General features: G+C 42.0%; 1 protein-coding gene across 1 annotated transcript in view; it reads right to left on the bottom strand.

The window, feature by feature from the left end:
• Window positions 1-27,196, bottom strand: part of dmrt1 (doublesex and mab-3 related transcription factor 1) — a 99,462-nt gene that overhangs the window by 17,054 nt on the left and 55,212 nt on the right. The window contains exon 5 of the mRNA XM_067982326.1: window positions 15,362-15,536. Within this exon, the coding sequence (XP_067838427.1) occupies window positions 15,362-15,536 (175 nt within the window). The remainder of the gene's footprint in view (window positions 1-15,361; window positions 15,537-27,196) is intronic.

The following is a 27,196-nucleotide window of genomic DNA, read 5'->3' as shown; positions in this document are numbered from 1 at the left end:
ATTGCCAGAAAACTGGAGGTAATGGACTGACTACCCATCATACACCCCGCCCAATTGATTTGAATCGAAAACAAAATCAGGCATAGAGGAAAATGGTCTGCCGATTCCCTATGAGTGCGTTTCTCGCTACTGACGTAGACCAATTTCACTCTGGAGGAGTTTCCTCCCACAGCGAGATAAGCATGATGTTAATGCAATTCCGACTGCAGTGGGTGTTCCATGTGCTTGTCCAAAAATGACTTGACCTTATCCAATAGTACAAAGTTAGTTCATTGTTACATTTAAGTTTTGCTCCTAGCACATTGCTAACGATCGACTGGGGGAGCTCTGAGTTTGTGTGTTGATGTCAGACCAGAACAGAATCATGCTCCAATACAACACCACAGTCAAATAGCTTGCTGATACCACGAGGGTGAATTACTGCAGGGGTCCTCCCGCTTGTCTGTTGTAACTTCAGTGGCAGAGCCGCCGAAACCTCTAAAAAAAAGTGTTAGCGGCGGGGTTTCTGCTGCTCTTCTACCAAGATTACAGCAAACAAACCGAAGAGCTCCCTTACTGTCCAGTTCATCCAACTGAAGATATTTTGCTCCCAACAGGAAACAAAAATGCACATTTAAATTTTCTATTTAAATGGAAAAATCAGGGGCAGAGGAAAACGAGCTGCCGATTCACTATAAGCCCGTTTCTCACTACTGGCATAGACCAGTTTCACCCCCGAGGAGTCGTCCCCGCCATCCCCCCCCCCACACCCCCACCCACCCTGGCTTGCTCCACTATCTTTTCGAGCTATGTCTTTGATACTAAACATCATTAAAACTGAACTAATTACATTCCGCTACTAAATGCTTGCACAACTGAAAAAGGAAACCAACAGACCACATCTCTTTTTGGCAATAAGGGATTGGCAATAAGGAAAACAGAACACATTGACCGATCAATGTGTTCTGTTTTCTTGTTATCAATTATCTAAATAAAAGTACAAGCTCCTTTGTTTAGAACCCATCCAACAAATATACTGGAAAATAAAGCAACCAAAAAATGTCCTGACCATTTCAAATTAAAGCTAGGAACAATTTTGAAGCTGTAATTTTACGGCTACTTCAAGCATGATTACAAAAACTATGAAGAACCTAAATTTTCATTGTCTCCTTTGGAACTGCCTGCTGTTTACACGCAATGGGGGGAATTTTAACCCCACCAGGTCGGGCGGGAGGTTAAAAATAAAAAGATGGGCAGCCCAACCCCCAGCGTACCCACTTCCGGTTTTAACAGAGGTGGGTTTTTTGGGGGTGGGGGGTGACTAACTTGCTCTCCAGAGGCAGTTCTGTCATTTAAATATTTTAACGAGGCTGTGTTCCTCAAATTTTAGCAGGCTATTTGGTGTAATGCCTGTGGGCTGGATTTCCCAGGGCTTGGGAAACCCGACAGTTGGAGAGAGGCGAGAATGGCCGAGTCCGCTAAGTAAGTGCCTTTCCAGCACTGCTTGTGGGCCAGGAGGAGCACAAGTGCTCCCCTCCCCTGCGCAAACAAGACACACCCTCCCTGTGATCTGCGCCTTCCTCGATCTCCACCCCAGCCCCCCACGATGTCGTTCCCTCCCCCAATGATCTTCTCCCTACATCCCTCCTCTCTGCTCCCCGGTTGTGGCCTGGTGCCGCAGGCCTTCCCGCCTGACAGCCAGCATGCATCTCAATCTGGTTGGCTGCCGGCCGGGAAACAGGAGACAAAAAATTTAAATGGGGTCCTGTCGTTAAATTCAGCAGGACATCTGGGTTTCCCGGCCTATACAACCACCACCCCCACCCTCCCCCCCCCACCCCACATAAATATAGGGGCAGTGGCATAGAAATTTGATGGTGAATCGCCCGTTTTACAGGCACCTAAGCATCCAATATGGCAGGAATGCTCATTAAGTGCCGGAAGTGCATTGCCCACCAAACTGGTAAAAGCAGAAAAAGAGATGTCCAGGGCCCGTGCCTAAAAATGCCATTAGGCCCCTTACATATGCAAATAGGGGGCGTGAACGCAGTCGGCGCTGATTTACATGTGGCCTAACCAACAGTCCTTAAAAGAAGCGCAGCAGGCCACCACTAAAAAGGTACATTTGAAAAAAATACCTAAATGTGGAGCCAGGAGGTGCAGGGGTGCTTGTTCTGACTCCACTGCAGTGCTAAAAACCGTTGCCCGCCACCACTCGGCCCCCTCCCTCCCGATCAGCCCCTCCTTTCCTCCGAATCACTTCCCCTCTTCTCCCAGGACCTACTCATGGGCCGTTGCCGGCATCAAAGCGGCCCGAAATTGAAATCCTCTTCGCCAGCGAATGGTCTGGGGATGCCCAGCAGGCGTCTGCAGCTTGCCGGCCTCGTGTAAATGAAGCCCAATATTGGGTGTGCTTCAGGCCAACCCTTTCCGGCGCTGGGGTCGTTCCCTTCGCCTTGTTCATGCTGGCAGGCCGGCGTAAACCAATGTTCCTTTAATAACATACTATGTTGGTATTTTTAAATGTATGGAGATTTTTAATTTTACACATGCACAATCTTGCCACATTACAACATTTCACACATTCAATGTATGCATTTAAAGAATATATACATAAATGCATAAATAAAATCTAACCATGCAATTCAGTTTAAAATTTACAAAAGTTATGTATTAATTCTTAGTTATTCTACAGTCGATAAGAACACAAGTGCCCCAAGTAACACCAAGAGAGTGATAACGACTTCACCCTAACGCAGCTCTGAGTAGTTCAGCGTTATGTCAACTGCACTCATGCACAGATTCAAACCCTGCATTCCTTAATGATATACTGTAATGTCAGGTGGCAATGCGGATTTACAGTAAAGACTGCCAAGGAGTTTTAGAGCAGTATACACTCCAGTGAGGCGTATTTCACACTGGGCTGGTTTTATGAAGAACACTTCACCGCCCTGCCACTGTGCCCAGATGATGAATTGTGAAAGAAGCATGACAAGCTCCATCATTGTTTGTAAATCTTAACTGTTCCTGCTCACTAATTCTGGATGCAATTTTCAAAGACAACAACCAACAGAAGGACAGAGATTCAGCTCTGAAGGTTATTCAACTTAACGGTAAGCCTAGTAAATGAAGCGATGGTCACACTTTACTTACTACAGAAATTATGCATAGCGCTAATCATCCCTCACGTCACATATTGTTCAATAATATAGTTTGAAATATCAAAAACCTCAATATATCGAAGCTTTTAGCTTCCTTCCAAGCCTGAAAGTCAAATTATATGGATTTAACTTTAAAGTATACAATGAAAAACCTAGATGTATCAAAACATTTTTTTGGCTGCATTGCCTATTCCTTACATTACTAATGCACCATAGCAAGGCCAAGCTAATGGTCACAAGATTATTCAGTTGTAAGTTGCATTCTAAGCCATGTTCATTTTTTGTTCTGGATACTACGGTAATCCTAATCAATTGTAGCTAAGGGGCTGTAGCACGCACATGATGTCATACAGTTTGCTGCATCACTGCAACCAGCCCGAGAGACAGGAGAGAGATGGTGAAGCAAAAGGCATGTGAAAATTTCAGCTGCCATTCATGAGGTTTGCAGCGGTACCCAGCTAAAAATCGAAGTTGCTCAGATGTATGGTGTACTGCCAAATGCACTGCCGGATGACATGGCGGATGAATGAAGTAGGATACAAAGTCAATGGTAAGATAAAGTAGGCAAATGCAGAAGTCAAATTCTGCGACTAGAAGTAACAACGATAAAGTGATTTATTTTAACAACAGTCCGCCAGGGGTTTCCTGCTCCTGAAAAAGACAAGCCTGTTTGCCCAACTGCGTGGGTTTGCTGAGGACAACTTTAGACGTAGTGCTGGCTGTTTTTACAATTTCAAGAAATGGGAAGATACAATGTTTTGAACAATCAGTGGAGAGGTCAACTCTGTCGTGTCACACGCCAAAGTGATCGAAGATTGGTACCACATTGTTAGGCCAGTTTGACCCATTTTACTAATTTTTGTCAACCAATTAATTTGGGTTCAAACAGGAGAAACGATCAGGCAGGGAAGGTAAAACAACAAACACCACCTTTATGTTCTTGACACGTGTCAGGTTGAATGGCGAGAAAAAACCTTTAACCTGCACTGACAAATCTGCAAAGTTATAGGGGTCGATTTTCGGATGGCCGAGTGGGTGCATTCGTGGCTGGGGGGCTGCTAAAATTCGGGATTCCCGGGGCAGGTCCGGAGCCCGGCTCCAACCCGCCCACTTCCGGGTTCCACAGTGACCGCGCTTAGATGCGCGCGCAGCCCCCACATGCGGGACTCCCACCGGCAATTAAAGCCGGCGGGATCCCACTTAAGCCAATTAATTAGATAGTTCAGGTCGTTTGCAGACATGATTGGAAGGATACTTTAGGAGGGGTGGGATTTTCATCTCAACTGAGCGTGTTTTCCATACTGGGGGAAACACTCCCAGTTGAAACAGACTTGTTGCAGCCACCAGCCTGTGGGAGCTGCAAAGGTCCATTTGACAGGTGCGGGGGGAGACCCTCACTCATTGCTGGAGGCCACTCTGTCACTTTGGACAAAGTTTGGCCTGCACCACCCTCCTAACACAGAAATTCACAAACTTGGCACCTCAACTCCGGTGTGCAGACAGATTTACCTACCTTGTGGACCCCTCAAACGTACATCTTGCGGATGGGGGCCGCCATAGCTGCAGTCATGACCTCATCGGAGGACAAACAGCATCACCAGACTCGCCGTCCACCTCTGACACGTGGAGCTCCACAACACAGTGCTGTGACACATCCACCTACAGAGCAAGAGGGAGGGCAACCGCAGAGAGAGATGCGTCGCAGAAGGCACTACCCTCGCCACAGGGTCCACAGACCGAGGCTTAGCTTCCTGGACCTCTCTGAGGAGCAGTGCACACGGAGGCTCAGAGCCACTCGACATGTAGCCGTGGACATCTGCAGCCTCCTTCATGCCGAGCTGCTCCCGGCTGGCCTGAGCACCATCTTCTTACCTGTCGCTGTCAAAGTCACCACTGCCCTCAACAACTTCTCCTCCAGATCCTTCCAGGGTGCCACCGGGGACATCGCCGGCGTCTCTCAGTCGTCTGCACAAAACAGCCCTGCAAATACATCTACACCCACTCTGCAGTGACCCAATGGGTGGCATCGGGTGTGGGTCTTCATGGTGTTCCCTGGAAACGGAATTATTGCACAAACCAGACAAGATTTGCAAAGACGTGACAGTAGTGGTGATAACAAATTTTAATGTGCTTGGCAAAACAAACAAAACTAAATCAAAAACATGACATTTTGTTATACACCCTTGTGCAGCCCCTTTGTGCTCACAAAACCTTAGCCGTACGTTTACGGGAACCCCTACGTGGTGCTACCCCTGTGGCTTCAGCAGAGGTAATGGCAGGTTGCTCTTGTCCATGCCCTGACCGATGAGATGCTCTGCGCAGACGCCCTCTGGGTTTCGGTGCCCGTGAGGGCTCCCTCCAAAGACTGCTCCATCTGCACCTGTGCAGGGGCAGACTCGACCACCTGGAGAGGAGGCAGCACTGCGGGTGCTGGTTGAGAGGGGGGCAACGGGTGAGACGTGGGAGTGCTCTGAATGGCGTCCCCACTTCCATGTCCCCTTTCGCCATCATCACTCTCCTGGGCCTTCTGGCATCTCTTCTCCTATCAAGGCAAAACACAGAGAGGCGTGATTGAGTGATGGTTGCATAGTGACTCGCTGCATGCATTGGTGTGGGTGGGGGTGACCGTGAGGGAAATGCATGGGAGGGTGCGTATGAGACATAGCCATGAGATTGTATGAGGATTGGGTTCCGTGGTAGTGTTCGAATGGGAACTGGGGCAGTGAGTAAGTGTAGGCAAGGTGAGGATGATCGTTGAGTGGATGTGAGGAGTGATGTGAGAGCGTTGTGGTGGCAGTGCAGAAAGAGTTGTGTGGTGGTGGAGGTGATGTGGGAGACGGAGTGTGGGAGAATGCGTAAGTATACTCACTTTGGCTGACCTGTTAGGTCATTAAAGCGCTTCCTGCACTGGACCCAGGTTCGGGAGATGTTACTGCTGCTGCTGACCTCCTCTGCCACCTCGAGCCAGATCTTCTTGGTGGCAGAGGCAGACCACTTCCTCCTGTTCACTGGGAAAAACGTTTTCTTCCTCCTCCTGACCCCATCGAGCAGCACCTGGAGTGAGGAGTCTGAGAACCTTGGAGCAGCCTTGCCTCTGGGCTGCTCCATGCTGCCAATTTGGTTCTTTGCTGCAGGAGGAGCATTGGAGGACTGCCCCTTTAAATAGGGCTCCTCCTGCTGACAGCCTGTGATGCAGGTGCGCAGTGCACCCGCTGCGCAGGTCTGCAACGGGAAACCCGGAAGCATACGTAAGTACCTTCAATTAGGCTGCGATCGCGTGCGGAGCACCCCGATTTCACTGGGCCCGTAATGTTACAAGACTGTAGATATGCTACCAACGTTGTACAAAAGCAAGAAAAAGAGTTGCATGATATCAGAACTTTTCATAGAATGGGTCTGGGAATTCGACAGGGACATGGCAAGGTGGAAGGAATAGGTTACCCTAATTTCCCACCTGAGAGCAATAAAGATTGTCTATCCACCTCTAAATATAATGAGCCACGGACTATGGATTAAAACAAGATGTGAAATTCCAAGGGTGTCTATCAATACCACGATGAACAATGCAATTACATGTGTGGAGAGGGGAAGCAATGCACAATATCCATCCCCTGCAGATCATGTAGATTAGTCGCAGTGCATGGAACGAGGTGATTGAACAGACCACCAGAAACTGTTATAACTGCAGGTGGCGAAGTAAATGAGCTAGCAGGTAAGAATACAAATGAGTATGTGAGGTCTAAATACAGACCACAATTAGTTTCACACAGATGTAAACATTACAGAGCAATGTTAAAATTGCACTGAGCTCAGATGAGGAAATCCTTTATGCTGCCACTGAGGAGGAAGAGGACAATGACCATGATATGCATGAACCGGCCATCTGCTCAAGCGAGGCAATGGCAATAGTAAACAAACTGTCCCTGATTTTCTTTAGTGTTAAATGATGACGATAAAGTGCAAATGTGTCCCAGTTCATTACAGACATGCGAAAAATAAATGAACCAAAAGGCAAGCAAAGATAAGTGATTTTTTCTGAATATAATTTTGACTTACCTACTACAGAAGTGGAAACACTTTTTAAATACTGTACTGTTTTTAAACCTATTCAGCTTGTTACTGCACAGTGTACTGTACAGTATTTTGTGAATGTTTAAACTATTTTAATGTGTTAATGTATATTATTATAACATTTAGCACAGTTCAAATAAACCAGTTACTGTATGCTGTTACTGCACAGCATCATACACGCAGTTTAAACCTGTTAAACCAATTTATTCTGTTTTTCAGAGTATAAAGAGTTCTTATTACAAAATTTATACCCTCTGGTTATTTTTCAGTAATGTGAATTCAATAATATACAATAATTGTTCCTATCAAAGCTCTGATATTTAGATAGTTCAATATACCAAGGTGTCTGATATTTGAAAGATTAAATATATTGATGTTTTCACTTCAACCCCATCAACTTTGGTAAATGAAGACTTCACTGTTTCCTGTAGCCTGGTGGCGAACATGTGGACCCTATTTTATAAGTCTGCCACTGTGCTATGCAGTCTGCCACCCAGAGCTATTTCATGCATACCAAACTATAAGAACAACAATAACTTGTATTTATGTAGCGCCTTTAATGTAGAAAAACGTCCTAAAGTGCTTCACAAAGGGGCAATAAAAATATAAAAGGAGCTCAAATGTCACAATTTATTCATGATGTGGAGATGATACCCTTACCTAACAATTTATTCAAACTAGGTCCTAACAGGGCTGGGGTAATGTGCACACGGGACGTGGGTCTGTCTTGTCCGTGCTGAAAATAGAGGATACAAAATTGGATACGTGGGATTCACTAGGATCAGCCAGAAGGACCACAATGGTCTTTCCTTGTCCCATGCTTTCTTATGTTCCCCTTTTAGTCCACGAATGAGGAAAACTGCATAATTCATTTGGCGTTGTACAGACAGGAACATAGGAAGAGGATTAGGTCATTCAGCGGCTCGAGCCTGTTCCTCCATTCAATTAGATCATGGCTGGGCTGTACCTCAACTCCATTTACCTGCTTTTGGTCCATATCCCTTGATACCCTTACCTAACAGGTTCGGTACCCAAAACTGAATGCAGTATTCCAGCTACAGTCTGACCATATCCCTTGATACCCTTACCTAACAGGTTCGGTACCCAAAACTGAATGCAGTATTCCAGCTACAGTACAGTACAACTGTCTTTTGAATTCCAACCTCCTTGAGATAAAGGCCAACATTCCATTAGCCTTTTTGATTACTTTTTGTACCTGTACATTAGATTTTAGTGATTTTTGTACATGGACACCTGAATTCATTTGCTGCTCCACAGCTCCTAGTCTCTCACCATTAAGAAAATATTCCAATTTGTCTTTCTCAGATCCAAAGTGGATAACCTCACACTTTCCCCACATTGAACTCCATCTGCCACAGTTCTGTCCACTCACTTAGTCTGTCTATGTCCCTTTGCAATTTCCTGTTCCCGTCCACACAACTTACTGTAATGGGGTCATTAACATTTTTCCATAAATGAGGTGAACTGTGTATTTTTCTGTCCCTATTGTTTATTCTCTATTTAAAGTAAGGACACAACAGACTCCATTAATATCTTTGTGTGCTATATAAATGTGTTAATGTTGTTAACTGGAAGGTGCTGCACTCGTGCTTGGTAACAGCTGCAACTTTAAAGAAATAAGAATTAGTAAACCTCTTATAAAATAATTGAATATTTATTAATAAAATTAAAATATAGTTAATATTTTACTTAGTTCAGCACCTCCACTATTAAGTGAAGTGCTTTTGGAATAGCAGCACAAGCACAGATTTTTTGTATCTGGCTTGAGATTGTTCACTGCACAGAAGTCTCCACCTTAGATATTATGTAATTATAGGTATGGAGGATTGTATTTCCTTGAAAAAAAATAAAAGTTGGCCTGAAGAAAACATTTTTAAAATTACAGAAGAATTTTTTTCCCTTAATATCGGGTCCTATTCTTATCAGCAGTTGTGGTCATGTAATTTTTACCATGTGATCGTAACTATTTCTATTGTGTAGTTTTATCCACCACTGCAGATTGGAGACAATGGGTAGAACTTGTATGTGATGATTCCAGCATTTGTGGCTCATTGCAATACTACTTATCAATTCTAACCAGAATATAAAGTTTGCAGGATAAGATTTTTAAGTTGTTGACTGGTTTCACCAGGTTCTTCATAAAAAAAAACATTTAATCTTTTCAACTTTAAAAACAGCATTCTCCCCCGGTCAATTCTAGCATCATTATGGAAGTTCAATCCCAGAAATTACAACAGAATAAACAAAGTTCCTTTCACTACCACATAAGATTTATTACAGATTTCCACATCTTGAGGTACCAACACTGTCTAAGCATCAGGGCAGAAGGAGATCAGAATGGTCAGATCTGAGCAGGTTTTGAACAGAGACTCATACAGCACAGTGACCTGGTTGGGTAGTTTTCTTTTCCTGTATTCACATAAGAAAGCAGAAGTGAACTCTCAAAGTGGCCCAGGCCCAGCTTCAGCAGATAATGGGCAATGTCTCCTTGTAAGCAACAGCATCTCTAATAAGATACAGTACTTTTGGAGTTCTGGCACAACCTGCTTGTCCTTCTTTAAACAAAAGGTAGTTCCCGTTTACTAGCACTGGATGAAAGAGAGAGGAAGTTGAAAATCTGCTAGCAGTGCCTTTTCCATTACGGTCAGACAGAAAGTAGAATGGCAACGAATGAAAAAACACTGGCTAAGTAAATGCAATTGCCAAAACAGTCACCCCAAATATTCTAATTACCTGAAATAACAACCCAAATTACCTATCCTACTTACCTGCCAAAATTCTGCAGATATTGCACCAAATTAATTTCCGTTCAGTCGACTGACTACATTACAGTATCCCTTTAGTTTTAAGTTGCAAATAGACATTCATTAACAGTCACCTCTTCATTCATACATATAGAATATATATCACTTGTTCCCATAAAGGCACAAACAACTGTTCTACTCACACAGATTATTAGCTGCTTGTATAGGTATCAGAGTTGGGAAAACCTGTGGTTGGCAAACAGACTCAAGGCCAGAATCAAACAGGTGCCAGCAAACTACCTCTCAATCTCATTTATAAAGGCACTCAACTGTAACATTAACCACTGTAATAGAGCTACTGGGCCTTAGTTTCCAGCCCTTTAATCATCCAATTTATACTATGTGATGCAACGTTTACTCTAGCACACACCTTGTTGAAATGCAAAAATAATTGTCACCCATGTTATAATGAGGATCAAATTAATTCAACCATTTTAGGTCCAATCCATTTACTGTTTAGTTCTAAAGCACTTTCTTAGGACTGGGCTCTTCTTTCATTGTAATAAACAGAGTAAAGAATTTGACTGGTGCCTGCATGCTACACAGATTAGTTACAGGTTAGCTTTCATATCACTACTTGGCTGAATGAGAAGGAAAGGGTGAGTTATAGGAAGGAAGCCGGCATGTACTTGTTAAATGCCTTCCATGCATTTGCTCTAGGTATGTTGTTACTGTATCAGTTTGGAGACAAGTAATTACAACCTTCTCTTTTAGACCTAGAAGGTGTTGAAAGTTTCAGATTAAGCTAGGTAATCATCTCCATTGATCTGGTTTTCCCATCTTCCCAAACTATGTGCAGAAGTCGTGCATACATTTATCTTCCCGAGAAATTCATCTGGTATTTTGAACATGTTTTAGATAAACCCTATAGGCTAGGTGCATAAAGGACAGCAACAAATGAAGAGATGAACAAAAACATTGACTACACAAAACAGATATAAGAAGCTTTTATTTGTTATGTAGTCCCTGACATTACCTCTGGTGATGAAACCGTTTCAGGCTGAGAAGTCCTCACACTCGTATTCCTTTGGCGAATCTGGTAAGCAAACTAAACAGTGTTTGTACTGCTCATATAGTACTGCCAACATAATGTTTCCATTCCTTTACTAAAGTACTGGAACATTATATTTCTATCAACAGTGATAATTGAGCCCTTTTAGAAGAGAAAATGTGACAAGAACACTTTGCTGATCACTGTCAATAAGCTTTCCCTGCAGGGACTCAGAGGTTCCTGTCTCCAGAGACACTCAGCAGCTTGCAATGAGTGGCATTCCTGAAGGGAGGTCAGTGGTTGTCAATAGTGTCATCAGAGAGGATTCTGTATTGATGTGAACAACTGTTTTCATCACTGCAGATTATACTTTTTTTGATGCATTTTAGTCCTCATCGAGCAATGTTAGTGCTGGGAATGGAAAACTTTCCCATTTCAGTTACCCAGTGTCAGCGTGAAGAACTCCCGGGTCAGGCACAGCGACAACCAGCTGCACAGTAAAGCTCCCTTTACTCTGCTCCAACAATGCACCTTAACTCTAACCTCAGAAGTGCACTCCCTACTACACCAGTGCAATATTTCCATTTCCCATACACCAACCTCTCTGAGTAAGATTGCCAATTAGTGTCAAATTAGGAGCGGTTTTGTGCTGTGGGACCATGCCCTCTAGGAACTGAGTTGAGACTGCCCAGATTAATTTCACATGGGATCCTTACAGCCAGCAGAGAGAGGAGACCTTCATCCCGTCAGCCTGGGCTGATTCAAAGCCAGGTACCAGAAGTGAAACAACAGTGTGCTAAGTTATTGTGCTCCCACCTCCCGGTGCATTACACAAGACAGGAGACTCTCAGTTCTAACAGTAAAGCTCTTGTTACATGCGTGCATTCTCAATAAAATGAATTAAATCAAACTAGAAACATTGTTAAATGGAAACTAAACAGCAGTATTAAACTCCTCCCTTCTGTCACACAAATTGTCTTCTCCGCAATTAGATTTTATGATCGTTTCTTAGCTGCTTTGCATTCCTCTGATATCAGTACCAAATGCCCACTTACCTAGTCCGTGACAATTTTTCTCCTGTTGACAATTAATGTCCAGTGACGTAATTGATGTAAAATCTACAGGGCTGAAATTCCATGGAAGCCATTCTGGGGGCAGAACTTATGCAGGGCAGAACTTCTTGCCTGCTCCTTGCTTGTGCCCCGACTTTGACCCATTTCCTGGGGGTCAGGTGTATTTCAGTATCTTGGGCAGATGCAGGCACCTTTTTGCACAGCTGGTGCACCTGCCCTGACAGAGTGGGGAGAAAAATCGCTGCAGCACCATGACATGGTCACAGGCCAGCACTGAAATTGTTTTTGAAGAGCCCCAAAATGTTGAATGCCAGTTTTGCTAATTAAGTCAATCACTCTGCAAATGATTGCATTGCAAAACCGATCTTTCAAAATTTATATCCCCTCCCCAGGCCCTTAGTAATGCTAGATGCCAAGGACCGTGCTGTTTCTAATGAGTAATTTAACATGGGAAAAACTTTACTTAAGGGTATTTGTGGCAGCAATAACATTTTTCTTTAAAAAAAAATGAAGGCATTCATTTTATGGAAAAAGGGAGTACATTGAAGAAAAAGTACTTCCTTAGATTTGCTTTCCCCTCTTAACAAATAATTTATATTCCTCCTCAGCTTTTTTCCTTCCTTCCTGAAAACACTGACACTGGTACCTTGCCCAACGGGTTATTCCTCATATATGAGCCTACACAATGAGTGCTGGCAGGCTATTTAACTGTGGATAGCATCATAAATCCAATCCAGTCCTCACATATACACACAGATATTTATGCACCTTCCAGCAGAAGTTACTGGATTGCAATGAGAAGTGGAAACCAGGCTAATTATTCCCATTCCTGGCCCAAGGACCTTGAACCAGACAGGTGGAAATTGTAGCACCTAGCGTTGCTGCAGCTGAGATCAGCAAACTCAGCACAGAGTGGGGATTAAGCCTGGGAACATCTGGTCTGTTTGACATAGTGCTACACTTTGCCTTTATCCACACAATCATCTGAAGGAGTCTAACTTTAGGGGTAAGGGTGCCGTTGTACAGCATTGATTCCTCTGCTAACAGTGTAGAGCATACCACCTGCAAGTTAATCATATAATGCATGGCAGAAAATAAATTCTACACTTAAGAGCACACAGTTCAGCAGTAAATGACACATAGGTAAAGCAAGCTTGCTGTGTGCACATTTTCACATGCAAGATTCAAAACTGAGAATTGTAACAAGCCTCGTCAAATTCTATAATAACTGGAGAATTGTTCCAACTGATACGAACTAAATTGAATCGAGGTTTTTGTTTGCTGGATTGTTTGTGGACAGCAGGAGGTACATTCCTTCCTGTCTAATTCCTGGATCTCTGGCAGTACTATGCTTAAATGCACTGGAACTATAAACATATTCTTCAAGGTGATACTTCATTAACATCTTTGACAACAGATTTACTGCACCAAATTGATGTGGAGCAAAATAATTGCAGCAACGTTTGCAGCAAGACATTGTTGGAGTAGGAGGCTTAATAAAACTTTGGTCTAATAATCAACTGAACTACATCCTGCATATACCTTTCAGTAGGTGGAATGAAAGTCTCCTCTTTGCTGGCTATAAAAATTCTAACAAGTTTTGGGCAGTCTCAAGTCCATGGCACAATATTTTTTCATAATTTAGTTCAATTGGCAATCACACAGAGAGACTGTAAGGGTGGCTGGTGTGGAGAGGACACCCACACTTTAAAATCTGCCCTGCAGGGATGAAAATCTTTTTTTTACCACTGCCACTGAGGAAACAAAGATAAAATACACATTACCTTCCCTTAGTTTCTCAGTCTCCTTACAGCACCTCTCTCTCTCACTAGACTGACTTGCTTTGATTAGAGTGCACTCACTCTATGTAAATTGGTGGCCAATCTTGTTTTTTGCCTCCTTTCTAAAGTAAATAAAAATTCCCCTAGCGGCAGGGAACAGATTCCATACGAGGCAACCACAGGTTGCAAATTGCCTACCGAGGGAATCCCAAATAATCTCAAGGAATGCAAAGACAAGGGAATCCTAGTTGAAGCACTCATGTCCCTCATACTAGGACTGCCACGGCTCAGTAGAATTCAGCTCCTCAACCCAATAACTTGAGATTTTTTTAAAAAGGCATTGTTGCTAATGTGCAGTGGGTGCAAGCTAATGAAATGGCAAAAGCATGGGTGCAAATTCTGGAGTGAGAGGAGAGTAAATGACAGGACAGGAAACAACAGGAATGGGAAGTAGTTTTTTCAATGTTTTAATTTGAGTCCTAGCAGCTATTTTTTTAATAATCTTGGCCCTAAAATTACACTGTGGAATAACTGTGTACAAACACTTAACACTTTGTCTGAAACTTCTTTCTTCGCTATTTTACTTATTTTAACAAGTTAATGCCTGCCTTAAAATGACAAGCACCCTAGATATTTGCACCAATAGATTGCCAATCAGAAAATATACTCCCCTTCTGTTAAACATTTCATAACTAGCTGCGAGGGATCATTTGTATTAAAAAAAGACATTGAATGTTCAGTTTTGACTGAAATTCTGGTGTTAATCTGGATTGTTAATCAAACTTCACTTTCAGGTGCTGATTGACCTATTTTCTCTTTATAGGAAAGACTTGTAGCATTCAATTTGTCTTTATATCGATATACTAAAGCATAGTTCCAGATATGAGAAGGGCAAACTGGTATTTTATTATTTCTATTTTTATTTTGTCATGGACATTTTTCTTTAGCTAACTATGCTCTAATGTCATGTTTTGTGATGTAAACTAACTGATTAATAAACTACTTCTGGATCATAATTGCAATGTTTTCTGTGCTTTAGTTTTTCACAGTACAAAGGAAAAGAACATGTAAAAATGTTTAAAACTACAAGGGAGACAGGTTAAAAAATCTGAAAAGCGGTCATCTTCATTTGGTCAATGGGAAAAAAAACACACTGGTGCAGTAGGGAGTATACTTTTAATTTCGTAGTTAATGCACATTCTTTGGGCAGAGTAGAGGTAAATTTACCCTGTATCTGGCCTGTACTACATATGATGTCAGGAGCGCTTGATGCTGACATTCAATTAAGAAAGGAAAAATGTTCTATTGTTCAGTTCTATTCACCTTGATGAACACGTAATTTATTCCCTCCAAAAAGGACTTTACACGCAGTGCTCTTCAGCCGACTTTGAAAGGAATGTATCCTGAGCAGATTCACCAAAACATGCCTTCTATAACACACTGATTCTTTAAAAATTGAACTGGAAAAACTTTAACCTACCATTGGATTTTACATCTGAGAAAGATGAACCATCTTCCAGAGTAAACAGCTGAGGAACACAAGCAGCTGTGCTTAGGCCCTGGCCCAGGTATGAGGCAGCAGAGTAGTAAGAATGCATCCTGTACTGAGGTGTCACATTGTGCCCTGAAAACCGGCTCTCTGGAGTTTTCATTTGCTGTAATAAAAAACAAACACATTTTCCACCTTTAAATCCTTTGTGCAGAACAATAGGCAGATCTCTAGAGTTTGGTACTTTGTTCATTTATGACATATTACAAAAGTATGAGCCAACCTGCAGGGACGAAAGGACAGTTCTAAAAAAAAAGATAATTAAGACAAATTTTTTGCTATATTTTGCTCTGCTTGCTAATTTTAGCAAAAAAATGAAATTCAGAGTATAAATTGCTTTGCACACATCTACCTTTTCACTTTAATTAGTGAATGGAGAAAAAGATGGTTCAAAAGGATACACATCAGCATGTGAAGGTTTACAGAAAGTAAATAATGGAGGAGCTTCCCCTGTGGATCAGTATGTAAAAATATAGCTAGTAGGGAGTCTACTTTTGAGGCTGGAGTTAACATACATTAATTGGGCAGAGTAGAGGGAAGTTTAACCTGCAGGTGGCCTATGCTATATACGAGCCCACAAAGAACAAAAATAGTCCAGGTTTCATTAGTGGTTGGTGTTGAATTAGCTAATCTCAGGTGGGGCAACAGTACAAGTGCTACAATTTGCCTCAGCGCTGCTGGGATTGGGAATCAGTTATTATTCAATGACTCCCATTAGAAAATCGGTTGTGTGGATGTCAAATGAGGACAGAATAACGCTTGGCTCTGATTCTCTTTATAGTTGACGAGAACTCACTGACTAGTCTCACACTTGAAGAATAATTACTTGGTTGAGGTACTGGAGAGATACTGATACCTAAGGATCCATACCACAGAAAAAAAGTGCCTTCAGGAAAGGGGAAACATTTGTGAAGTAAAGAAGGGAAAAGAAAATAAGCATCGATAGGGGCACTACAAGTCAAATGCAAAGCAAGTGACAGTGAATTATATGACAAGTTTGTTTTTAAAAATGTATGTTGAAGTCAATTCCTGAGTGATTTAATGTCTTAAAATGGTTAACACAGCTCCTTTTATCCTCTCAGAGGTCAATTGGTGCTCAGTTTAATACACTCGGTTGTGCAATCCCTTGCAGTTTGGAAGAACATTGTTCCTCAGCACACTTGTGCATAGCAATGTTCTCATCAGGGATCTCTATTTAAGGAAAAGATAGGCCATGAATCAGAAGGAAAGAATAGGCAGATTAAATGATAGAAAACCAGAATGAGAAATTAAGAGAAAGAAATTGGGAGAGTAGTATGAAAATTAGAAACTAACCAGGCGAGAGAAGTGAGAAACAGGGATACGAGCTTCGACGGATCGATGGAAATCTATTCCAAGGAGGCAGCTGGACTTGAGAGGGGTTAAATGGCAGCAAAAACAGTTTACCTAAATAAATAAAATGGAAAAAGTTCTGAAACAGAAAAGGACAGAGACAAGTCTCCTTAAATGCACTGCATAGTGTGGGAGTGACTAGGAATGTCCCATCTTTCATTCCTGGTCTGAGCAAAGTTAGTTGATCTCAGCCAGGGTTCTGGTGGGGACACTCCGAATGGCTTTCACCTGAGGCAGGAAGGGGGGGGGGGAGGGAAGAAATCTACAAGGGTTCTCATTCCTGATCCCTATCTAGTTTTTCAACTGGGTCTCTTGGGTGCTGAACTTAGTGAATCCAAAATTTAAATTAGATCTTGCCATCAGCTCCATGAAAACTGTACATCGGGTGTTAGTGGCACTAACTTAGCACATGGTGCAGCATAAAAGCAGCTAGCATTTCATTGCAAGTGAGGCTGGCCATTCAAGTCAATCTCAAACAAGCAGGTGTGAAAGTTTTTTAAAAATAAAACAAATAGCTATCACCCCAGACCCTATTTTTCTACACAGTTATTACAAGACCAGCCTTAAAGCACCACAAGTTGACCTAGTATTTTAGGATCTGAGTATTAGAGGTACTAATACATATTTAAATAAGTATTGAGAAACATACTAGCAATACATTTCACTATTCATTAACTGAACAACATATTTATATTTAATCGAGTGAATACAATTTTAAAGGAAGTGCAAGAACAGAGAGACCTGGGGGTGTACATACACAAGTCTTTGAAAGTGGCAGGACAAGTTGAAAAGGCTGTTAAAAAGGCATACAGGATCCTTGGCTTTATAAACAGAGGCATAGAGTACAAAGGCAAGGAAGTTATGCTAAACCTTTATAAAACACTGGTTAGGCCCCAGTTGGAGTGTTGTGGCCAATTCTGGGCACCGCACTTTAGGAAGGATGTCAAGGCCTTGGAGAGGGTGCAGAGGAGATTTACTAGAATGGTACCAGGGATGAAAGACTTCAGTTACACGGAGAGACTGGAGAAACTGGAGTTGTTCTCCTTAGAGCAGAGAAGGTTATGGGGAGATTTGATAGACGTGTTCAAGGTCATGAAGGGTTTTGATAGAGTTTATAAGGAGGAAGTGTTTCCGGTGGCAGAAGGGTCGGTAACCAGAGGACACAGATTTAAGGTAATTGGCAAAAGAACCAGAGGTGACATGAGGAACAACATTTTTATGCAGCAAGTTGTTATGATCTGGAATGCACTGCCCGAAAGGGTGGTGGGAGCAGATTCAAAAGGGAATTGGATAAATACTTGAAGGGGAAAAATTTGCAGGGCTATGGGGAAAAGGCAGGGGAGTGGGACTAATTGGATAGCTTTTTCAAAAAGCCAGCACAGGCACGATTGGCCAAATGGCTTCCTTCTGTGCTATATCATTATATGTTTCTACAATAATTAAACATGATGCTTCACCTAGTATCAAAAATAACAGACAATGGTTAAATCTACAAATCACTGCGTCTCACTGGGTTTGTATTATATGGTTTCAGGAGTCACATTGATCATATTAGTGCTAGTGTACATTAATAAACTTTACCACACAAGGCTAGTATTATAAGCATCCAGGATCCAAAATACATTACATTTAGCAAAAATATAGACAACTTCCATTTAAATAGTGATGTTAACATTAAAAAAAGCACAAAAGCATTTCACAGTGAAAGAAAGAAATGAACATTGAGTTAGGAGGGGTAACCAAAAGCCATAAATAGTTGTTGAAAAGGTTTTTAAAGACAGCAAACAGGCAGATAGATAGAGGAGGTTAGAGAGGGAATTAAAGAGTAAGCCAAAATAACTGAAGGCTCTGCCGACAGTGGTAAGAGCAAAGGGCATGAGAATGCAACGGTGGTCAGAGTTAGAGGACCAATGAGCAATGGAGGAAAAGCCAGCACAGGCACAAAGGCCTCCTTCTGTGCTGCAAAGTTTAATGATTTTAAGATTTATAATGGTGCTCTGAGGATTCCTATCCCTCCAAAGCACGGCAGTTACTTTTATGGCCCTCAACTCTTATACGACAGTGATCTTCCAAGTACCCATGGGAGGCATCGCATGAGTCAACCACATTATTTGGCTTTTTGATACCGGACATCTTATTTGCACAATTTAAAAAAAAATGGACTGCAAGATATATTAAAAGTGAATTCATTTTTAGCAGGTGTAGGGAGTAGGCAGATATGTGGCAATTGCAAATTGTAGAGGAATAGAATTCAAAAGCAGGGAAGTCATGTTAAACTTGTTCTGAACCGTGGTTAGACCACACTTGGAGTACTGTGCTCAGTTCTGGTCTCCATATTACAAAAAGGATATAGAGGCACTGGAGAAAGTGCAAAAAAGTTTTACTAGGATGATATCAGAACTGAGAGGTTATAACTACCAGGAAAGATTGAAGAAGTTCTTTTCTCCAGAAAAGGGAAGGATGAGAGGTGACCTGATAGAGGTCTTTAAATTTATGAAGGAGTTCGATAAGGTAGATGTAAAGAAGATTTTTACACTTGTGGGGAAGTCCAAAACTAGGGGCCATAAATAAATGATAGTCACCAATAAATCCAATAAGGAAATCAGGAGAAACGTCTTTACTCAGAGTGGTTAGAATGTGGAACTTGTTACCACATGGAGTAGTTGAGGTGAATAGCATAGATGCATTTAAGGGGAAGATAGATAAGTACATGTGGGAGAAAGGAATAGAAGGATATGTTGATCGAGTGAAATTAAGTAAGGTTGGGGGAGGCTCGTGTGGAGCATAAACATCAGCATAGACCTGTTGGGCCAAATAGCCTATTTCTGTGCTGTAAATACTATGTAAATTCAACATGTGAAGTAGCATATTTTGGGGAAGCACAAGAGAATGGAAATATGCCCCGAAAGGTATAATTTTCAATGGAATGGAGAAACAGGGATCTAGGGCTACTGATACACAGATCTTTAAAAGTGGGATTCCAAGTGGAAAAAGCATGAAAAGGGGAAATGGGATTTTAGGTTTTACATGTAGGCGCATTGAGTACAAAAGCAAGGAGTAATAATATTTCCACCAGTCAGTAAATTGATAACATGTTTAGAATCGCTACCAGAAGTGTAAAGGTGGAGGTTAGAAGGCAATTTTTTTCATGTTAAGGGTTGTTAGGATATTCAATGCTTTACCTCAAGTGGCTACTGAAGCCAAGTCAATTATAGCATTTAAAGGGAACTTAGATGAACACTAGAAGAAAGATAATAAAGTGAACGGACAGGAAATTAGATTACCGTAGATACCTGCTAGCACAGGCAATGGCATTTTGTATAGTGCATGTGTTTGGGGGCTATGTTTGCCCTTTGTGAACGTCTCAATGTTGGTCATGTATGTACATTACCACTAGGTGCTTCACTACATGAGAGCAGCATTTGTTGGTAGTTGTATAGTGAACTGGCTAGCCGGAGAGCCCCATAAAGAGCAGTTAGTTGAAGCTGGCCATAACTGCATCTTGGAGTTTTAGTCCAAAACTTCCACAGCAGGAATGTAAGGATGCGAGAAAGATGCATATGGCCTGTGTAACCAAGATCCCCACATCAGATGCCACCCATGTTTTTTTTTTATATTCGTTCACGGGATGTGGGCGTCGCTGGCGAGGCCAGCATTTATTGCCCATCCCTAATTGCCCTTGAGAAGGTGGTGGTGAGCCGCCTTCTTGAACTGCTGCAGTCCGTGCTTAAAGGCAAATGGCAATGCAGACAATCATTCTGCCATGACACCAATGATATGAGTGACAGCAGTCGGTACCTATATCACCATCCATACCACCATCTGCTGTTGAGTACAAGGAGTCAAGTGATGCCTCATTCCAGTCCTGCTGCTGTATCAACCTCCATTTGAAAGTAGGCCCAAAAAAGTCTGTGTCACAATATGACTCAGAGGGTTGCTCAGCATCCTGGACCTCTGCCCTACATTGTTTCATTGATCCTGTGCCTCCTTGTGCTGGGTCATCAGGTGGCCCTGTGACTGGTGCCACCATATCTGATGCAGCAGTGGCTATTTGGTCCAGCCTGATTTTGGCACATCTTCTGTCATTTGGGCAGGGAGGGTGGAGTGGGCCGGATGGCTTTGTCCTGAGAGGCAGCAGCCATATCCGTACCTACTCCAACCATGTCCCTGTTGCTGGGCATTTCCACAGCAAAACCACTGATTTGCATGGGAGCAGATCTCAGGGCAGCTATGAAGGCAGTGAAGTGAGGCAGTGTGTAATGGCTCTCTCCATCCAACCCCAGCATGTTAAATCCAGAAAAGACAGTGTAGATTGGAGCTTGTGACAGGTGGTGTAAGTGATGTAGGTTCCTGTGAGGTGCTGGCCTCATCACCAGTGCTGGCAGCTGCAGCTGAATCTTGGGAGATACCTATAGGAACAGAAAGGAAGATAGATTAAAATGCTGGTAGGAAGACACACCTTCAAACGTAGCATGCAAGCCAATAAATTGTACATCATGCTGCTGTGGCGCAGTATGTGCATGTGTAATATTAAATGAGTGGGTGGGTAGGTGGACTAAGAGTAGGAAAATGATGGTACCGGTCCTAAGCTTGGGGAAGCCTCTGGCTTTACCCTCTCCCACTCCCTCTATGGCCCCTGAGTCCATGATTTTAAGAGTCACTTCCTCAAATCTGTTTGAGAAGTCCCTCCTCTGGTGTGTCTCAGTGTCCCATTAGATGGTGCCTTGTCCTGCAAGTAGATAATAGTGTGGAGATGTTGAAGGCAATAACACCTAAGTGCCTACCCTGCATTCCAACTTCTCCGAATCAATGAAGATGCATCACGCACCTAAGTTTTGTTGGAAACTTACTTTGTGTGCAGAACATTATAGATTTAAATGCATTAATAGTTGCAACTACAAAGTTTGTCCTGCAGCAATAAGGGTACATATGTAAAGTGCTAAACAATTGAAAGGTTGCCTGAAGGCTTTGAATACAGCCTCAGTCAAGCTGTAACAAGTTGAGTGGAATTTCCTTGTGGCATTCAAACTTTGCCCATATACTTTGTACAAGCAAATACGGGATAACCTTACCATGAGATTTTGGACATTGGAACAGGAGTAGGCCATTCAGCCCCTCAAGCCTTTCTGCCATTCAGTTAGATCATGGCTGTCAAGGCCAGCATCATGGTCAGTCGTTGGGCGCAAGTTCCGCCCCGCCTCTCTACTAGTGGCCGAACAGGAATTTTGGGCTTTAAAATTTCTTGTCTGTTATATATTTTGAATATGCCATTTACATTGTTACTGTCAAACCGCTGGTCCTTCATAGTTCAATGTTTAAGTCTCTGGGGATAAGATTGGTCATCAGCAAAAGCACGAAACAGGCAATAATGAATCTACAGCGCACTTTACACCCCGCCCAAATTTATTTTCTTAAACTAGGTTTGCAAGTATTCAGGATTTTTGCATAATAACTGCTCTGCTAGATAAACAATTTAATCAAAATTGAAACCTTTCAATAAATCAATCTAAAAATTAGCTGTGAATGGCAAGTTTGGTTGTGTTAAAGTGGGGAAGTCAGTGTTGCACAGTATGTATGTGTATGGGAGAATGAAATAGCTATAAGCGTGTACATTGCAATGCACGCAATTATGCTTAGTTATACATTACAGATTATTTATTTCATATTATTTCTTACGCTCAACTATTCCATTGTAAAATGATTATATATTGAACACCAGAAACCAATGAGATGCACAGATATGATGGGCCAGATTTTGTTGTCAAAATAACGGTGAGGCTAATGGCGCTCGTCGTTATTTATGTGTAAATGGGTACAGCAACTTCAGGCGAGGAGCAGATGCGTGGTTAAATGCCTATATCTAAAAGTTGTTGTCCGAGTTCCGCTGTTAACTTTGCAAAAACGCATTTGGCCTACTGCCTCACCACTGACATGCACTGAATATCGTGAAGTTGCTGTATTTGCACAGTAGATACGAACTAAACTCGCCACAGAAAGTTAAGTCTTGTCAATAGTAGTACAAGTACCCTTTTAACGACGTGATAATTGTTAATTATGGCCAATCAATCTCTTCAGCACCGAAAATTAACTATTAAAAGTATGGAGTCTCATTTCTTCAGGTATTAATTGTTGTTGGAGATATTAAAAATGCCAAATTTATAATTTAACATTTTAAAAAATCTTTTCTTTTCTGTTGCTTTTTTCTCTCTCTTGATCCAATATTTCTTTCCCTCTCTTTATATCTCTTTCTGTACGTAACTTGACATTGAATTCACCCCATCTAATTTACACTTCCTTCTCAGACCTTCTGCTGTTTATTTCTCAAACCTTCAATCTGATCGGTTAAGGAGATACACAGTTGCTTGCCCTGTTCACTCAGGTCCCAGATGCCCCGTTTCTCTCGCTGCAACGCTATCACATCGCACTTTCAGCAACTTAGTGGGCAAAAATGTTTAGAGCTGAAGGGTGCAGGGGCAAGTCTAGCTAATAGTAGATGCCGTTAGATGCCCCGCTACAGCAAATCTGGCCCAATTATTTATGTAACTGGGATGTGTGAGTGACACACCTTTATTTGACAAACCTTTATTTGACACACCTTTATTTATGTACCTACAGCAAGTTATGTCCACAAATTAATTGTGAGGCGTAAATGTAATTCTTAATTTATCTGTCTGCAGTGAATGAAGAACACGCTATTTATTTAGTATTTAGTTTTTTGTTCAATTTTTATCTATTAGCCACAAGATATAAAACCAGAAACACAACAAGGCAGGTCAAAAGCTATAATCTGAAGAGTAAAATACAAATGTTCCTATTTGTGATTTTAAAACATACAGATGAACAATCAGTATGTTTTTGTGATAGTTTTATAGCTAGCTTAGGGTTCTGATGAAGGGCTACACCTAAAATATTAGCCTATCCTTCTCTTTCAGATGCTGGCTAGCTTGCTGTCCATTTCTAGCATGTTCTGTTTTTATTGTATGTTGTCCATTTGCAGTCTTTTTACCCCTGTATCCTTATCACACACACTGCAATTTTTCTTCAAACTCATCTTTCCAGTATTTAATTTCTTTTGACATCAAATCAGCATATGCTATGGAATTGTTAATCTCATCGTTTTTGTTAATTTATCAGTCTGAATAATTTTTATCAACTCTCTTATGCATTCAAGATTACTCATTTAATTACAAGGCTAGTGACTTTCCTGTCAAAACATCAGAATGCATAAAAGGGAAAACAAAGATGACAAAAAACATAAAACAATTTAAAATACAGGCAGTAAGACAGTGTCACAAATTAAAATGCTATACACTCATGGCTGCACTCAAGTTGTAAAAATGATTTAAATGTTTTCTTAAAATCTGCATCATTCAGAGATCATTTTATTGGTTGGAATTGAATCCTGCAACTGAACAGCAAAATTGTGAAGATTTACTGAAATTTGTTTAAACAGGAGAGTCTACAATCTAAATTAAAAAACGATCTCATATTGCAGCAAGCTGATGCTGACAACAATCTGGATAACCTAGTAGACAAACAAGGAGCAGCATTGTTACACACTGAAATTCTGTTTCCTGTTGGTCTAATCTATTTTGATATCTCTAAGAAGAATTACAAGAATTTTACAACAATCAAAAGGAAAGTGCTTTAACATTAGTAAATGGAATGCAACATTATTTGCAATAGAGCTAGAAACTCCTGGAAATTAGCTACAAGTCTCACAGCCTCTGAAAGAGAGAGATAGGTTACCAGGAGAATGGGTTGTGATGTGGGAGCCTATCCAAAGCTTTAACCTATTTTCTTTCAGATGCTGGCTCTCTGCCGTGTTTCGAGTCTCAGAGTCAACCAATACATAAACAGATTTTGTTATCCAAATTATGCCTTAGCTATCTCCCCATTTTAGTCTTTTCATACCATATTCTTCTAATGCTGTTTTCCCATTTGTACCTTTTTTCTCTATACCTATTTCTTTAGACCCTTTCTGCTAATCTTGACCACAAACAAATATCACAAAAAAATCTACATTTGGAGCATGACCAGGGGGTACAAATTGGATCTCATTGCGCATGTTATACGGGTGTAAAACAGGCACAAGGGACAATTTTGGGGATCAACGTTCTGCGCTCAAAGGTCGCAGAGAGCAGCAGGCCTCAGGTTCCCAGATGGGGCACACGCTCTGTGCGCAGCACCCATTTCAGCCTAAAGCACTCCTGGTCCTCCGGGGCCCACAAAAATAAATTGACACTTACCTTTGGCGAGCCTCTTCGATTTCATCATCTGTGGAGCTAGTCGGAGTATGCACTGCAGTGTCCAAACAGTTACAACCTAAAATGGCAAGATGGCCCTGATTTCCACATTAAAAGAAGTCTATCGCCTGAAACAGGCAGGCGCTTTGGACACCCCTTTCAAAATGGAGCCTACCAGTGTTAATGGGGTGGTAAGTCTACTGAGCTCATTTTGAGGCCAGAACCACCTCGCAAACACCAGATGAAGGCAGTGAAAATCAACCACATGATGTCCAGTATGGTTTCCTCAAATTATGTCAGAGATGTTAGATTCAATGGCCCGTCTCCCGTGCAAGTCTGCTCCCTCCTGTTGTGAGGCAACTTAGCCTGCAAACATAATAGTGCTGACCTGCTGTATGACTGAAAAGCCTATACCGTGACACCCAAGTGCCCAGCCTTAACCCAATGTATGGGAGTCAATAAGCATGCATCATGCAGCTACATTGTGTTGCAAGGGTGTGGGGGCCATGTAAGAAGTGACTGTGACAAGTGTGAATGTGGTCATTTGCAGCTTGAAGGGGTGCCCTGATTGTTTATGCACATACATGATTTGCACTGATTGAGCTGTTAGGTTTTCCCGAATGCTTTGAATGGGGCAGCAGCACAGGTTTAAAAAGTTGAGGCGCAACAATGTGTAGCATACAAACTTGGCTCAGCTACTGGTCATAGGACATTTTTGGGTCACCTTACCTTTGCAGGTCTCTTGAAGTCTAATACCTTCTTCCTCATTTGGATCCAGGTTCTGTTGATACTGGAGACTGCATTAAACTATTGCAGAAACCTCCTCGCAGGCGTCGTGAGCAGCTCTGCTCTAGAGAGGGTGCCCTGGAGTCCCAAAGAGAGCAACTCTCCTTGCATACAACTCATGCAGCAGGATCTCAACTGCTGCATTACAGAATCTAGCAGTTCTTCAAATGTGATGCTCCATTTGGTTCAAGCGTGTGCAATATGATACTCTTCACTCCATTCACCTTGCAAGTAATGATGTTCCAACTCCTAAGTCTGATCAGCCTAAAAAGGCTGCTGCAGGCCTTTAATTACCTGCAGGAGTGCTTCCAAATTCTATTGATGATCATGCAAGCTGCCAGCCACACCTCAGCACCCCCCCACTCCGTGCAAGACCACAGCAGGAACTCAGCATAAATATATAACTGGGGACCAAATCAAGAATTCAAGTGAAACCAGACACATGTGTGGTCAAGTGGAAATCCTCCCATGCTCTGTTTCCGTTCCTCTAATGCTACCATCAGAACTTTTACTCTTCTGTCTTGTGTTAAGCTAATTCTCAATTCATCTAGACAATTTATCATCTATTCTGCACAGGCTTTAATCTATCCTATTGTTTCAAATGATGAACTTTGTTTAACACTAGTTGCATGACTAGCAATTTAGCATCATAGTGTGAAAATAAGGGCATACTTTTGTGAATGTCATTACTTTAACAGTAGTAAAATAAAGACTTGTGTGGAATTTGCCACTTACCCCTGCCAATTTTTCTGTGGAACTTGGGTATGCGGGAGTGAAAAATTACTCAGTCCGACCTACTTCATCAGTAGCCCCCCCGCCACCCCCCCATTTTCAGCTGCCCAGGCCCAGCGACATACAATACATCCATATATGAGCAGGCATATTGAAAGCAGATGCAAATAAGGGAAATATATCCTCCGATATATTTCCTGCCATTTTCACCTTGGGATTGCTAGACACCATTGATGTTCATTAGTCCCTGGCATCCAGTGTTGCTATGGGGGCCTTTCAATTGTTTTAACTGGCAAAGCCTCCATGGCCAGTCACAGCAAAATGCTGTTCCCATTTCAGCTAGACACCAACATGGCAATAACCCCAAGGGCTGTAAGATCAACTGAGGTCAAAGAGCACATCTTTGGGGTGGACAGAACTTCCACCCTGCTGGGATACACGCCAATTTACCAACCCTGGAAAATTTAGACCTGTTTTGAAACTTCAGCAAAATTCCTATTTGAAGTTTCCACCGGAATTTGATGATCCTTGTCTGCTTTGCAAATCATAGTCAAACATATATTAAATTCAAGAGTGACATGGTATGGCAAAAAACGGATATTACACAAACTTTCAACAAAGCGGCAACCTT

Source organism: Heptranchias perlo, chromosome 4, assembly GCF_035084215.1.
Source record: "Heptranchias perlo isolate sHepPer1 chromosome 4, sHepPer1.hap1, whole genome shotgun sequence".
Lineage (NCBI taxonomy): Eukaryota > Metazoa > Chordata > Chondrichthyes > Hexanchiformes > Hexanchidae > Heptranchias > Heptranchias perlo.
Note: the sequence above shows the minus strand (reverse complement) of the source record. Positions and strands in the feature narration are given on the sequence as shown.